We start from the raw sequence: 15,998 nt of genomic DNA on the forward strand, positions 1-15,998 counted from the left end.
GAGGGTGTCTTCAGACCTACACAACTTTATATAAAGCCTATTTCAGCATCCAAGACAAAGTCTAAAACAGTTTTAAAGACAAGGAAACAAGTACAGCATTCTCCAGGACAGACTTCTATGCCTAAGAAACAGATGCTCAAAATAGCCGAAGACCTAATTACTTTGATCAGGGGTTCCCATCCCCCTCCTGATAAGAGGCCTAGGCAAGACACTGAGTATGATTCCTCTGATCAGGTTTCCATTTCCTCTGATTCCTCTTCTGATCAGGGATATTCTGTTCCTCCTTATGAAGATTCTGATGTTGAAGATTCTATTCCTTCAGCTTCTCCTCCTGAGGACTATTCATTTGGGGAAACCCTACATACCATGAGGGAGCATTTCCACTGGGAGAGCCAGGATTATTCCGATTCTAAGGAAAGACTTGGAGACTTTCTTTTACTTCCTCAGCACAGACCTCTTGCAATTCCCCCCTGTTCTAGACATAGTCGATGATGTTTTTTCAGTGTCCGGCTGTCTCCAGACTCTTTACCTCCTGCCCCTGTTAAGCCGGACAGATAACTACAGGGTTCCAGACTCCCATAAATTTCTTTACAAAAACCCTGCTGCTGACCCAGAAACTATCTCACAGGGTCCCAAAGGGGTCAAGGCTGCTGCTGCTAAAAACCCTGTCCCCTCAGACAGAGATTCTAGGGCTTTGGACAAATGGGGGAAAAAGTTTACACTTCTGCTACCTTGGCTGTAAGGGCTTTAAATTGTCAATTTCATATGCTCAAATATCAGCAATACTTAATGTCTTTGTTAAAACAAAAAATGTCGACAAATTCTAAATGTTCTGAGAACAAAGATTTGCAGGATTTATTGCATGCAGCTGAACAAGTGGGAAAACGTACTTTGCAATGTGGCTATGATTCACTGGAGGCCTTGTGTAGGGCCGCTGTTACAGGTTCTGTTATTAGAAGGCATGCTTGGTTAAAGGAACAGACTCTGCCTGATCATGTTAAAGCAAAATGATTGGATGCTCCATTACAGCATGATACTTTGTTTGGTGTTAAGGCAGAAGAGGTGTTGAAGAAAATGGAGGATAAGGCAAAATCTATGCAGACAGTAAAGGATTTCTTACAGGTACAGCCACCCAGATTTAGCAGGAACTGGCCCTCTAAGAATTGGTCCTTTCCAGTATCAGAGAGACCACAAAGAGGCAGATTCAGACACCCTAGAGACAGGCAACAGCCCCAGGGCTCATACAGGCCCAAACAATGGGGTGCTTCTACCTCCAAGAGCGGAGAAGACAAATCACATCCTTATAAGAAAACAGTCCCAATGACTTCCCTCTGCCAATGCCAAGCACTTATTTTTTGGTAGCTCCCTTAGGGGGAAAGCTAGCACTTTTTTCACAAAACTGGTACAAGATCACCCAGGACAAATAGATCTTAAATATAGTCTCTCAGGGCTACAGGTTCCACTTTCACACCCTTCCAAAGGCAAAAGGTATGCCAGACCTGCCCCGCAATCAATGGCAAGAGTCACAAAAACATGTTTTATCCCTCATGGACATGGGGGCTATTCAGCCAGTGCCACAACAAGAGCAGGGACAAGGATTTTACTCAAGACGTTTCTTAGTACCAAGAAAGGACAAAGCCTGGAGACCAATTCTGGACCTGTCTATTCTAATTACTTTTCTGGACATCCCAAAATTCAAAATGTTGACTCTTCAGCAGCTTCTGCCCATGCTGGACAAGAAGGCTTGGCTTGTAACTTTGGACTTCAAAGAGGCATACCTGCATGTCCAAATCAGACAATCTTGCAGAAGATACCTCAGATTCATAGCTGGCTCAATGCACTACCAATTCTCTGCACTGCCCTTTGGCTTATCTACTGCGCCCAGGGTCTTCACAAAATGCCTGACACCAGTAATTGCATTTTGCAGACAAAGAGGAATTCAGATATATCCCTACTTGGACGACTGCCTTATTCAAGCAAAGGACAAAGATATTCTACTACAGCATCTGGCATTTGCAAAAAGATTACTAATTTGCCTAGGGTACACAGTAAACGAAAAGAAATCAAAACTAGTACCCTCTCAAGAGAGAATATTCTTGGGTTCAAGCTTAAATACAACTGCCCAGATGGCTTATCTCACGCCAGGCAAACAAAGGCACCTGACTTATTACTTCATAGACATGGAAACAAAGACCCAGTTATCTGCAAGAAAAATTCTGCAGGCTCTGGGCTACATGGCATCCTGCATTCTACTAATTCCATATGCAAGACTGCATATGAGGAAACTACAATGGTATCTAAAAAGTGTTTGGACTCAACATTGCCACAGCCTGGAAACATGCAACAGGAATTTCAATGGTGGGCACAGGCCTGTCACCACAACAAGGGACAGCCATTCACCTTACCCATTGCCAGGCAGACACTAACAACAGATGCATCAAATTATGCCTGGGGCTCACATGGCAGGAAAATGTATTCAGGTAACATGGCCCACAAACCAAATGCATCTTCATATCAAGCAAAAAGAGATGCTAGCTGTATAAAATGCCTTGACAGCCTTCAAGGACCTACTTCATCCAGGACAACTACTGATAAAGACGGACAATACTACAGTCATGTGGTACATAAGCAAGGGGGCACACATTCCTACCCCCTCTGCAGACAAGCCATGACTTTGTGGAACACAGCATTGACTTATCAAGTACATCTGCAAGCACAATTCCTGCCAGGAAAGACAAATACTTTGGCAGACGAACTAAGCAGAAACCTCATGGATCCTCACGAGTGGAAACTAGATCCACAAATCTTCAACATGATAACAGGGAAGTTGGTATGCCCAGACATAGATCTATAAGCCTCCCCTCTCAACTGCCAGCTACAGAGATTCTGCACTCGGACTTATCACAAACAAGCATGGAAAGTGGACGCCCTTTCATTCAGCTGGAAAGCCCTTACAGTATATGCCTTCCCTCCTCTGCCTCTCCTCTCCAAGGTACTCCTAAGGGTCAGACAAGAGAAGCCAAAAATGATACTGATTGCCCCAGACTGGCCACGCCAGCATTGGTACCCAATCCTAAAGAGCTTGTCTCAAGGCCCAGCCTGGACATTACCTCTAATACCTCATTTGCTGACCCAACAGAACAATCAGATCCTGCACAGCCAACTCAGAACCCTAAATCTGGCTGCATGGCGGATAATGTAATACTTCAGAACACACCTCTCTCTAAAGCAGTTATGGATGTTATTTTGGAGGCCAGGAGGCCAAGCACCAGAAAATCTTATGCAGAAAAATGGAAGAGATTCTGTGCTTGGAACCAAGTGCAGGGAATTGACTCGCTTGTACCAAATATTCCTCAGATTTTACAATACCTAACTGAGATGCTGGACAAAGGCCTATCCTTCTCATCAGTTAAGATCCATGCCTCTGCCATTTCAGCTCATTACAGTACGGACCCACCTATTTTTTCTCATCCACTGCTAAGAAAGTTTCTCAGAGGGGCCAAAAACATAAGACCTCCAAGGAGAGCTCCTATACCTGCATGGGACCTCAATTTTGTCTTGGAAAAACACTGCCCCCTTTTGAGCCAGCCAATACAGCAGAGATAAAATACTTGTCATGGAAAACCGCTCTTCTCCTAGCAATAACTTCAGCAAGAAGAGGCTTGAGTTACAGGCACTAATGGCTGTGGAACCCTTTATTATTTTCCATCAGGACAGGGTTTCTCCAAGGACAAACCCGACATTTATGCCTAAGGTAATGTCCAGCGTAGCTCTTAACCAAACCATACATTTGCCTACCTTTTATCCAAACCCACAGAATAAGGGGGAGAGACTTCTGCATTCTTTGCACTTACACAGATAGCTACGCTTTTACATGGACAAGACTAACGCCTTCAGAAAGACTGAGCAACTTTTAGTGGCATATGCTGCAGGTTTGCAAGGAAAAGCCATTTCAAAGCAGACTATTTCAAAATGGATAGGCCACTGCATTAATTTCTGCTATTCACAACATGGCAAATCAGTGCCCAAGGGCATTAGGCCACATTCTACCAGAGCAGCAGCCAATTCAGCAGCCTTCCTCAGAGGAGTACCAACCAAGGACATTTTGGAGGCTGCAACATGGACTTCAGTGCACACTTTTACAAAGCACTACCATTTACCTCTCTACTCTAAATTCACAGCAGGCTTTGCCACTGCAGTTCTGCAGGGCCTCATAGCTACTCCAAACTCTGTTTAGGCCCAGCCACCCAACCAAAGCTTTGGGATTCTACCCAAGTGTAATGACTGCAACAGTGAAACACGATGAACATAGTACAGTTGTGTACCTACCATAAATGTAGATGTTCGAGTGTATTCACTGTTGCAGTCCAGGTTACCCTCCCACCATCCCCCTTTCTTCTTTGCTGGGACTTATCTGTACCACTCTATTCTATACAACCTATGTGGTGTATTTGCTTGTAGATGAAGGGTTATGTACATGCTTTTTTATTATCATAATATTTACAGCCTACCCATTTGGGGGCACCTGACATCTGGGGCAAGAAAAACTGAAAAAAATGGTGTCGGCTGCATCTTTTATACCCCTGGCGCACTGACGTCAGGGAAGAGGTGACAGTAACCAACGCCAGACCAGGACTTTGGAATTCAGGCCAACTGCGGGTAGCCTGCCATCAGGATAGCCCCAAGTGTAATGACTGCAACAGTGAATACACTCGAACATCTACATTTATGGTAGGTACACAACTGTACTTTATCTAGAGCACATCTTGGGCACGCCCCTGTACTGTTCATATATGTAGTAATTTTTGACAGAAGAGATGGTTTGGATATAATCTTGGCAAGGAAAGGACTGTTGTGGCAACTAAAACTGAATGCTGACAAAACACAGTATAAACTATAAAAAGTATATCAAACTTAGACAATTTTAGTGATTTTTTTAAATAGAACCCTTATTACATATTGGTGTAATTTATCAGAACATTTATCATAATTGTATTTAACATCATCATCATCATCATCTTCTTTCGGCTGTTCCCGTTAGGGGTCGCCACAGCGGATCACCTGTTTCCATTTCTTCCTGTCCTCTGCATCTTTCTCTGTCACACCAACCACCTGCATGTCCTCTCTCACCACATCCATAAACCTTATCTTAGGCCTTCCTCTTTTCCTGTTACCTGGTAGCTTCATCCTTAGCATATTTTTCCCAATATAATCAGCATCCCTCCTCAGCACATCTCCAAGCCAACGTAATCTTGCCTCTCTGGCTTTGTCTCTAAACCTTCCAACCTGGGCTGACCCTCTAATGTACTTATTCCTAATCCTGTCCACCTTCGTCACTCCCAGTGCAAATCTTAGCATCTTTAACTCTGCTACATCGAGCTCAAACTCCTGCCTTTTTGTCAATGCCACTGTCTCCAACCCATATAACATAGCTGGTCTCACTACCCTCTTGTAGACCTTCCCTTTCACTCTTACAGGTACTCGTCTGTCACAAATCACTCCTGACAGTCTTCTCCACCCACTCCATCCTGCCTGTACTCTCTTCTTCACCTCTTTTCCACACTCACCGTTACTCTGAACTATTGACCCCCAAGTATTTAAACTCATCCACCTTCGCCACCTCTACTCCTTGCATCCTCACCATTCTTCTATTGTATTTAACATGGAATGTATTAATAAATCTTTTAGGAGAATATATTTTTAATCACAGTGTTATGACTGTCTTATGTTGAACATGTGGTATGAATCAAGTTATGTGCATTGGTAGTTTTCCAGCTAGTATTTTGTATTCTGAAGAAATGTACTTTATTTTATTGTATACAAAAGTTCTAAACAATAAAGATAATTCTTCTGTAGTCTGGCTTTGATTTTTTTTTTACATTCCACATAATATAAAGTTTGCTGTCATACCAATTACATCTCTGTGTATAACTAGACTTGTAGTAAACATATTTTTAAATTGAAAATAAAAAGGAAAACCAAAATAATATTTCCTTTCCTACTTTTACAGACATCTGTACTATGCAAAGCAGCTATTCATGCTGGAGTTATATCAGATGAAGCTGGTGGTCAGATCAGTGTTGTTCAGAAAAAGGGCATTACCCTATATGAATCTGCCTTTGCAAATGGAATCTGGTCAAAAACGTAAGTGTTTAGCAGTCACACAGTGCATATTTCAATATCTTATGTTTTAACACACACTCACAAATGTATACGTACACACATGGTCTAGTCAAGTCTTGTAGTTGCTTCACCAGTTAATGCATTGTTGATGTCTTTCAGACTGCATTCCAGTTCTGCTGCTGCTACACAACAAGGTTATTGTTCACTTGTTGGCACTGGATTTAGCTTTATTTAGTAAGTATTGTAATTGTAGTTCTACAAAGCTACAGAGTAAGAGTAGAAGAAGTGACTGTAAACCATAATCTGCTAACAAGTTGCCTTTTCAGTCTGTGTTTCAGCTCCAGTAACATGTCAGAGTATGAGACATAATAATAAATGTCACACTTGACAGTTTAATTGGTAGTATAATTTCTGGCATTGATGATTTTATCTCTGCAATGCCACGGTGGTACAGCAGTTAGCATTGTCGCCTCACAGCAAGAGGTTCTTTGGTTCAGTTATTGGCTGGAGTTCCTTCTGTGTGGAGTCTTCATGTACTCCCTGCATCTGCTTAAACCTTAAAGACATGCAGGTAGGTGCATGTGGGTGTGCCTTCTGTGAAGGTTGGGGGTTGGGCTGGCAGCTCGGCACCGTACAAACACTGCCAATCATTAGCAGAACGGTGATCTGCTGTGGCGACCCCTAACCGGGAAAAGCCGAAAGAAGATGATTTTATCTCTGTGTTTGATAGCGTCATGTGTAAGTGATACAACAGCATGCCCTGCCACAGAAGTGTCACCATTTTGAGTGCATTTTCGAATGTGTCTCCCGGAATTGATATGTATGCATCTTGGAACTGCTCCTGATGTGGCACCATTACCACCTGTGCACAACAGCATCATGTCCTGCATACAAATATTGTAAAACGCTGCATGAATATCTCATTGGAGGGTTCATGACAAAATCTGCATGTTGTATTGTTCCTCATGGACGAGCCTGAACATGTTTGGGCATGTGTTAACCCACTGTGATCTTTATAGCATAAGAAGGATATGGTGCAGATAGTGATGAATTGTAAAAGCAGTTGCTTGTGTCTGTGCACAGCGTGATTTGTATTTGATTCTTGTATATGCCCAGAAAAAGAACTGAAATGGATTAATCCACTGCTTTCTTGTGCTGTCACGTGGGGGAGTCTACACTGGAAGGAAATAAATAGGTAAACTGTTAGATAAGTTGTCACTATGGACAGACAATTTCCCACAGTTTCTCCAGAAGCTTGGTCGACATGGGTATCCTGAGGCACTGTAGTAACTGTCTCATGTTCACCAACAACCCTTGACTCCTGGTCCACACAAACACAACGTGTGAGAGGTGCAACTATATGAAGAACCTTGAATCCATGCTCTCTCACACAGCAGTCAATGCATATGACAATGAGCGGGTTGCGGACATGCACACCTCACCTCCTACTCCACCCAAACCCACATCACACATACCTACATATGCAGAGGTCCTTACCAGAAGCATACCTAAACACCAGAGACCTCCAAAACACAAACACAAACACAGTATACATAATACTTCCTCTTCAGAACACATTACACAAAATAACAAACACAACTGTCTCACCGGTCAAACCCTTAAGGCAAAACACAAAATTAAACATATTAGTCAGCAAAACATAAAATTAAACATATTAGTCATAGGTGATTCCATCATGAGATACACTGATGTCCCTCTCACCAGGCTGGATAAGGAAAAGGTCATGGGCAGCTGTCTGTCAGGTGCCAGGATACTCCATATCACACATACACTCAAGTCACTCAACAGCAGATAATGTTATGACTCTGCCATAGTCCATATTCATGTGATCGAATTGAGATGTACCTCTCTGGATTATATGAAGAGAGACATGACTGAGCTTTCAGACTATGTGTCTCAGGCAGGTGTGTCCCTAGCCTTAAGCAGCATTTTACCTTCACCTAGGATGATGACTCAGTATAAACAGAAAATGATTGACTTAATTGGCTTAGCTTCTGGTGTCATTCAGAGGGGATCCACTATCTGTCAGCCTGGGACGACATGATCGACAGACCTCTATGCTATGCCAGAGATGGTCTTCATCTGTCAACCCTGGGTTTTTAGCTACTGGCTAAGGCTCTTGCCACCCCCATAGTGCCTTTTTCAGGCAGTGTCTCAAGCAAAATTCCCAAAGTAAAAACTTCATCTAAAAACAACCTCAAGGTTATGCTGCTAAATGCTAGGAGTCTCAACATGAAACTGCACTCACTGGAAGCTGTCCTCACCTTGGAAAACGCAGACATTTGTGCAGTCAGAGACCTGGTTTAAGGCTGTGGAGAGCACCCCAGCTATACCTGGTTACACCTCCTTCTACACGTTCAGACCTCAAAGTGAAGGTGTGAAAACTAAAGGAGGTTGTGTATCAATAGTCATTAAAGATAAATACACCTCCAGATTGATTAAACAGTATGACTTCCTTGATTCAATTCAGGTGCAATTATCTGTTGGTAGGACACCTTTTCAAGTCATTGCCAGCTATGGGACTCCCTTCATGAATCAGGACAACCACTCTGCCTATTTGGATCTACTTGAGTCTTTCAAGATATATGCAAACACCATGGTTTTGGGTGACCTTAACTACTCAACCATTGACTGAGTAAATTAATCATGCTCAAACACATTTGCCAAATGGTTCCTTGACTTTGTTCACTCCAATGTCCTGGATCAGCTGGTTGACACCCCCACAAGGGGTACCAACATCCTGGATCTGGTGCGTTCACCAGTATGGGGGACCATTGTAGCACCCCCACTGTGAGGTCCTTCCTGATAAGATCTGACCACGTATCAGTCTCATTTGGAGTAAGTATCGCACCTAACCCCCCCCCCCCCCGGCAGAAACTAAACTAAAAAAAACTTCTCCATAGCAGATTGTAACCTCTTACGGGATGGTATAAATAGCTTCACAGCATCTCCTCCCTCAGATGGAACTGACATCTATGCTGAGCTCAACACCAGTGCTTTGTATGAACACCTGTATAGCTGCATTGACTTGGCTGTACCTGATAGGACCAAAACAAGCTCCTAAAGGACAAGCAAACCTGCATGGTGGACAACTGCCATTAACAGGCTTTACAATAGGAGGAAGAAATTGCTGTCTAAGAGTAAGAGGGAGTGAGCCCTCCTAAATGGGAAACACTCCCTTCTCAGATTAAACAAGCAAATAAGATTTCTTGTGAGTCCTGCAAAGCAAAGTATGAGTCCAAGTTAGCTTCCTCAACAAAGAACAACCACAGGGCATTCTATAGTTGCATCCGTAAACTCAAAGGAAAGGCCCAGATTTGTGCAAAACTGGTTGTTAAAGATACCACATATACTGAGCCTGTAGACATAGCTAATCTGTTGGCTGACAGGTTCTTTGAAAACTTTGCACCCATGTCACTGCCACACGTTCCCCATGACATCCCTACCAGCTGTCCCCTATCTTGTATCTCTAAAGATCAGGTCATAAATGCCCTCTCTAAGGCCAAAAATGCAGCATTTATGGAACCTGATAACATCCCAGGCTGCGTCCTACATGGGCTCCAACATGAATTAACAACACCATCGGGTACTCTTGTCAATCATAGTCTAAGCATCAGCTTTGTACCTGCTGAATGGAAAACGGCCACCATTATTCCCTTTCATGAAGGGGGCACTTCCACTGACCCCTGAAATTACAGACTTGTTAGCCTGACTAGCCTTATCTGCAAGGCCATGGAGTGAGTCATCATGGACCTTGTCAGCAAAGATGTAGGTAATATCCAAACACTTGACCCTACTCAGTTTGGATTTGTCATAGGGAGATCATGCCTGTTAAACCTGGTGGACGACTTTGAGACAAGTCACCAAGGCCCTGGATGAGGGGAAGTCTGTACATACAGCTTACCTGGACTTAGCTAAGGCATTTGACACTATCCCCCCACTCAGACATCATTGACAAACTCACCCAACTAGGCATCAACCCTTATACCGTTAGATGGGTCACTAACATGGCTCACTGATAGGATCATAAGAGGTTACTAGGCTAATGGCCCTGGGGCCCTTACAAGCCTAGCCAGAGTTTATCCCCCCAAAAAAATACCTCCGTCAGCATCTGTTGCCCCATCAATAAGGGATGCAGATGGAACCCGTGGGACAAATTTGTTTTTTCCCACCCTCTCATCAAGGTTACGCTTGAAGAGGGTCACTGAGGTGCTTTGTTTGACATGTAGGGGAAGTCTAGTCCCAAGATGGGGCAGCCTCTGGGAGACAAACCTTTCTTTTGAGCAAGTTTTGTTGATGTTGCATATTAGATTTAGGCCTTTCAAGCGGGTAATGCGCAGGGGGTTAGACTTGTGAATATGGAGCATCTCTAGTATGGCAGGGTCCGATATTGCCTTGTAGGCGAGACACGGATCACCTCTGAGCAATCTGTACAATACCAAGTAGAGTGATAGTGATTTGAGCCTGTCCACATAGGACAGGTGTTGGAAGCCATGGATTCTCTTTGTGAGGTATTTCTGTGGTCTTTCCAGTTGGTGCAGGTGTTTGGAGAGGTACATACCAAATGGGGCGTTATACCCAGTTATTGGCCTAATGAGGGAGGATTACAGAGATATAATAACCTTATTTTTTCTGGATGCAATTCCTGTACTTATGAGATGAATCAGGTAAAAGGATTTTCTGACCACTGCCGCTACATGATGGTCATATGTGATACTGCTGTCAAACTGAGTACCCAGGACTCTCACCTCAGGTTGTGTGCTTTGGGGGTTGCTGTTGATAGTGGTAATCAGTAGAGGCAATGTTTTTGTTGAATGGTATGATAATACATTTTTTTGCATTTAACTTAAGGCCATGACTTTGGCTTTAGTCATTTGTTGCTGTGAGACCTTTTTGCAGTATGTTAACATTATTTTGGGAGTCAATGACAGCATCCAACTTGCAGTCATCCGCAAACTTGGTCAGCCACAGGCCTAATGTCTTTGCCTGGACATCTGAGAAGTAGATGCCAAACAGTAGGGATCCCAGGACAGATCCCTGGGGAGCAACACAAGTGACAGGTTTGCTGTCGGAGATGGAAGCACCTATTTTGACCTTGTGGGTCAGTTGGCCACCCACCTGATGAGATAGAGATTTACACCAAGTTGTGTTAGCTTTTCGATGATGCCCGAGTGTGAGATTGTGTCGAAGGCCTTGGCCAAGTCAAGGTAATCTGTATGTATTGACTTTCCCTCATCCAGGGCCTTGGTGACAGTCTCAAAGAAGTCAACCAGGTTCAACAGGCAACATCTGCCCTTGACAAATCCAAAATGGGTGGGGTCAAGTGCTTCGAGATTGGCTATGTCCTTGTTTATGAGATACATAACAATATACTCCATGGCTTTACAGATCAGACTTGTCAAGCTAATGGGGCAATAGTCTCCAGGGTCAGTAGTGGCACCACCTTTGTGCAAGGGGATGACAATGACAGTTTTCCATTCTGCTGGAATGAAGGCTGTACTTAGGCTGTGGTTGAATAGAGTACTAAATGACTAAGCTAGTTTTTGCTGGAGATGGTGCAGAATACAGCCTGGGATACTGTCAGGTTCCATGGAAGCTGTTCTTTGCCTTGGATATGGCCTTTAACACTTCATCTACGGAGATGTGAGGTGTGGGACAAGTATCGGGGATGTCAAATGGGCCTTTGGGGGAGATGGGGGGTAAAGTTTGCGCTGAACCTATCTGCTAGCACTTTGACTAAGTCAACAGGATCAGTGTAAGTGGTACCATTAAGTACTAATTTGGAACAAACCTGAGCTTTGCCATGGAGGTTCCTGACGTAACTGAAGAAGGCTTTGTGGTTTCCCTTAGTTTCGGAGGCTAGTTTCAATTCATAATTGGCTTTTGAGGTTTTCACTAGTGATCTATTTTGCTTGTTGAGGCTAAGGAGGGAGCTTTCCCAATTTGGAATTTGTTCTTTTTTACCCTTGGACAACAGTTTCTTCCTTTTGCTGTAAAGCCTGTTGATAGAGAATGTCCACCAGACAGGTTTGCTTTTCCTTGAGGAGCAGGTTTTAGTTCTGTTGGATATGGATGAGTTCATGCAGTTGTACAGGTGCTTGAATCCTGCACTGGCATACTGTTCAGCATAGTTGTTGGCATCCTGTGAGGAGGGCGGTGGTATGAAGCTACTGATAACCTCCCTTAGATAGAACTCATATAGTCAAAATAGGGGAATCCACCTCCAACAGCAGATGTGTAACCAGTGGTGTTCTACAGGGATTAGTCCTGAGACCTCTACTGTTTGGAATCTATTTCTCCGAATTACATGCAAAATCTAAAGGTCTGTGGCTGACAAAGTTTGCTGATGACTGCAAACTGGGAGCGGTCATAGAATCCTCCATATGATGTCAACATCCTACAAGAGGGTCTTACACAAACAAATGATTGGTGTCAAAGTCATGGCCTTAAACTCAGTGCAAAAAATGTATTATCATTCCTTTCAGTAAAAGCGATGTTACTACTAACTATCACATCAACAGCAACACCTAAGTATGCACTCAGTGGTGAAAGACCTGGGCACACAGGTTGACAGCAATCTTACCTTTGACCGCCAAGTCTCCACAGTGGTAAGAAGGGCATTCTGTATTACTCATCTCATAAGTAAGGACATTGCCTCCAAAAAAAGAAACTCCCTGTACTCTTTCCTCATCAGGCCAACAATTGAGTATAATGGTCCTTTTGGTATACACCTTTCTAAGAACCTGCAGCAATTTGAGAAACCACAAAGGTTCCTCACAAGGAAAATTCAAGGTCTTCACCATCTTTCCTGTGGAGATTATCTGAACTCACCATCACTGTATTCTGTTTCATATGGACTACTCAGAGGTGTTCTCTATCTTGCATATAAGGCAATCTCTTTCCCTGCATTATTGGAAATGCTTCATATCCGAAAGTCAAATGGTACATGAGTTACTTGCTCTAAAGACCTTAAACTGGTATGTGACATTAATAAAACCTGTGGAGAGACAGATTTGTCTCCCAGAGGTTACCACACCTTTGGAACAGACTCCCACTTCATGTCAAACAGAGCACCTCATTGGACCTCTTCAAACGCAGTTTGGCTGATTAGATGGGTGACTGTAAATTCACTACTGGCATTCAACCTGCATCCCTCTTGGACAGGGACAATAGGTGCTAATCATGGAAATATGAGTAAGAACTTGGCAAGGCTTGTAAGGGCCCTAGGGCTATTAGCCTAGTAACTTCCTATGATCCTGTGATGCACATTGTGCATGACTGGTTCATAGGAAGTTACTAGGCTATTGGCCCTGAGGCCCTTATAAGCCTAGCCAAGACTTTAGCCCATGTTTAGACAAGTCAGCACCAGATGCCCCCTGTCCAGCAGGGATGGGGTGGAATCCCAGTGGTGTATTTTCTGTTTCCCATCCAGTTATCCAGGTTGCGCTTAAAAAGGGGTAAAGAGGTACTCTGCTTGACTTGGAAAGGGAGTCTATTCCACAGATGGAGGAGTCTCTAGGACACAAATCTGTCCCACCAGCAAGTCCTATTGATGTCCTAAATTAGCACCAGGCTAACTGTCCTTGTCTGCCATTCCAAATCCAGCCAATTTCCCCAAGTGAGAATTAAACCCTGCACCTTGTGCCTATAAGGTGAACACCTTAACCACTATGGCCACCTCCCACCCTCATCATGGTTTCATGATAATCATAACTGTCAACAGTGATAGCCTATAAAATGAAATGTGGGACAATAAGGGCAAAGTTTAGGTCAGTAAGGCTGTGAAGATATTTGCAAAATACCTTGAAGTGTACCTTGGCACAGTCAGCATTTTTGGATTTGTAAGGTCAGGGGTATTGATAATACATCAAGCTCCTGCATACAGGCCTTATGGAACACAAGACATAGAGGCATTTCTTCACTGAACCTTTAGACACAAGTGTAAGCTCCACCTAGACACATGGTTTATCATGTATTTTTTTCCAACTCTTAGATATACTACCTCTCACACAAAGTATGTTTAGTCCTCATTTTATCATAGATACCTCTCTGTTTTTATAGTATGTGCATTTCATCAGAGTTTCATAAATATATAACTGTGCTATAAGTAGTGAGTCACAAGGCTAATATATCTCAGACATCCCAAAAGAATGAACTTTATAGTCATGATATAGTATTGTTTTTTGACGAGTCTACCGTAGGAAGTACAGCAGTAACTGCTGCTTTTCAGTTCTACTCTACTGTCATTAGTGGCTTTACAGGAGGCAGATGATGCTGTTTTATTAGCTGACTTCTTGAAGGATCTTGTACCAGATCCTGTTCTGAAGGTTCCAAGGTAGCTGAAGACTCATTCACTGGTACTTACACTACATTCTCTGGCTGATCCTTAATAAAGTCAACCATGCATCTCTTAGGCATGAGCACATTTCCTGGAATTCTAGAGAAATGTATCTGGTTACATATCCAGTTGAAACAGATAAGACATTCTACTTTGGAGGTGAGCTAACATGGTTGCTTAAATGTGTGACTTGGCCTAAGATCTGACTGAGCATCACTCTAACCCTTTCTCTTTCCTCTAGCAATGATGAGTTCTTGACATTTCTGTCATAATTGTGTGTTAGCTGCTTTGTTAAAAAGTTTACATTCTGTTTTTGGTACTACCAATGATAAAATTTGGGGATCTTTGATCTCCATTTTCCCCTCATCGATAACTATGTAGTAGGCAGTCCAGATGATGTCCTTCAAGGATGCATCTGCAGTCATAACATATGGGTTGTCCTGCCTCAGGCAGCCCTTCGGTCGGCCGGATTCCAAAGTCTGGGTCTGGCCTCGGCTGATGTCGCACTTCACCCGACATCATAGCTCCTGGGGTATAAAGGCATCAGCCAACGCCATTTTCCTCGGTCTTTCTTGCCGCGCGGTGCCCGAAGCAGAAGCTGTTCGCAATTGTGTGAAACAAATACCTCATAAGGATTTCCACTCTTACTGCCTTCCTTGCTTAGGCCCACACCACGACGTATCAGCTTGTTTAGCCTGTGCTTCCTTCAACCGACGGACACTTAGACGTCGGTCGGAGTTTGCTGAAGAGTTTTTTGGCTCTGCTTTTGCATATAAAATGCCATCGGAGACTCCGACTACACATTTAGCTAAAAAACGCAAGGAAGAGGACCGACACTCGCGGCCCACGGTTTCGGCTGAAACCACGGTTAGGCCTACCGCGAGTGTCTCAGTTTCGGCTGAAACCGAGACCTCGGTTCTCCCTTCGGCCGAAAGCATGCCTCCGACAACCGAGGCCACACACGCCCCGGCTGAGTCGGCTACAGAAACTCCTACTGAAGAAGCAGGCACACAAGATTTGTCCGACACCATCCCGTTGGACATCTCTACTCCTGCACGTGGGGCAGCTAGACCCCCTGCTTCTATGTCTATCAAGGCCTTCTCCAGGGCTAAAGCAGCTAAACTTTCCAAGGCCTTGCCTACAAAAGCTCCCTCTCACAGACCTACCTCAAGTTCTTAGATTCTCAGCCTTGCTGAGGACCTTATTTCTCTGATCAGGGGATCCCAACCTCACCCAGACAGGGCCTCACAACCCTCTCCTGAAAAGAGGCCTAGAACTGAACCCCCTGAACCTCTCTCCTCTGACTATTCCTCGGATGGTTCAGATTTATCTGACCATCATGAAGGACCTTACTCACCTTATGAGGATTCTGATGCAGAAGACTCCATTCCTTCTGCCTCCCCTCCAGAAGAATTTTCATTTGGGGAAACTCTACACTCAATGAGGGAACACTTCCAATGGCAGGGTCAGGATTTTTCTGATTCTAGGAAAAGGCTAAGGACTTTTTTACACTTAC

General features: G+C 43.7%; 1 protein-coding gene across 1 annotated transcript in view; it reads left to right on the forward strand.

Moving 5' to 3' along the window:
• The window catches only part of LOC122792239 (discoidin, CUB and LCCL domain-containing protein 1-like), a 1,730,428-nt gene that overhangs the window by 1,025,724 nt on the left and 688,706 nt on the right, over window positions 1–15,998 (forward strand). Inside the window, exon 6 of the mRNA XM_044059988.1 lies at window positions 6,011–6,144. Within this exon, the coding sequence (XP_043915923.1) occupies window positions 6,011–6,144 (134 nt within the window). The remainder of the gene's footprint in view (window positions 1–6,010; window positions 6,145–15,998) is intronic.

This window comes from Protopterus annectens, chromosome 1.part2, assembly GCF_019279795.1.
Source record: "Protopterus annectens isolate FY-2018-M chromosome 1.part2, PAN1.0, whole genome shotgun sequence".
Taxonomy (NCBI): domain Eukaryota; kingdom Metazoa; phylum Chordata; order Ceratodontiformes; family Protopteridae; genus Protopterus; species Protopterus annectens.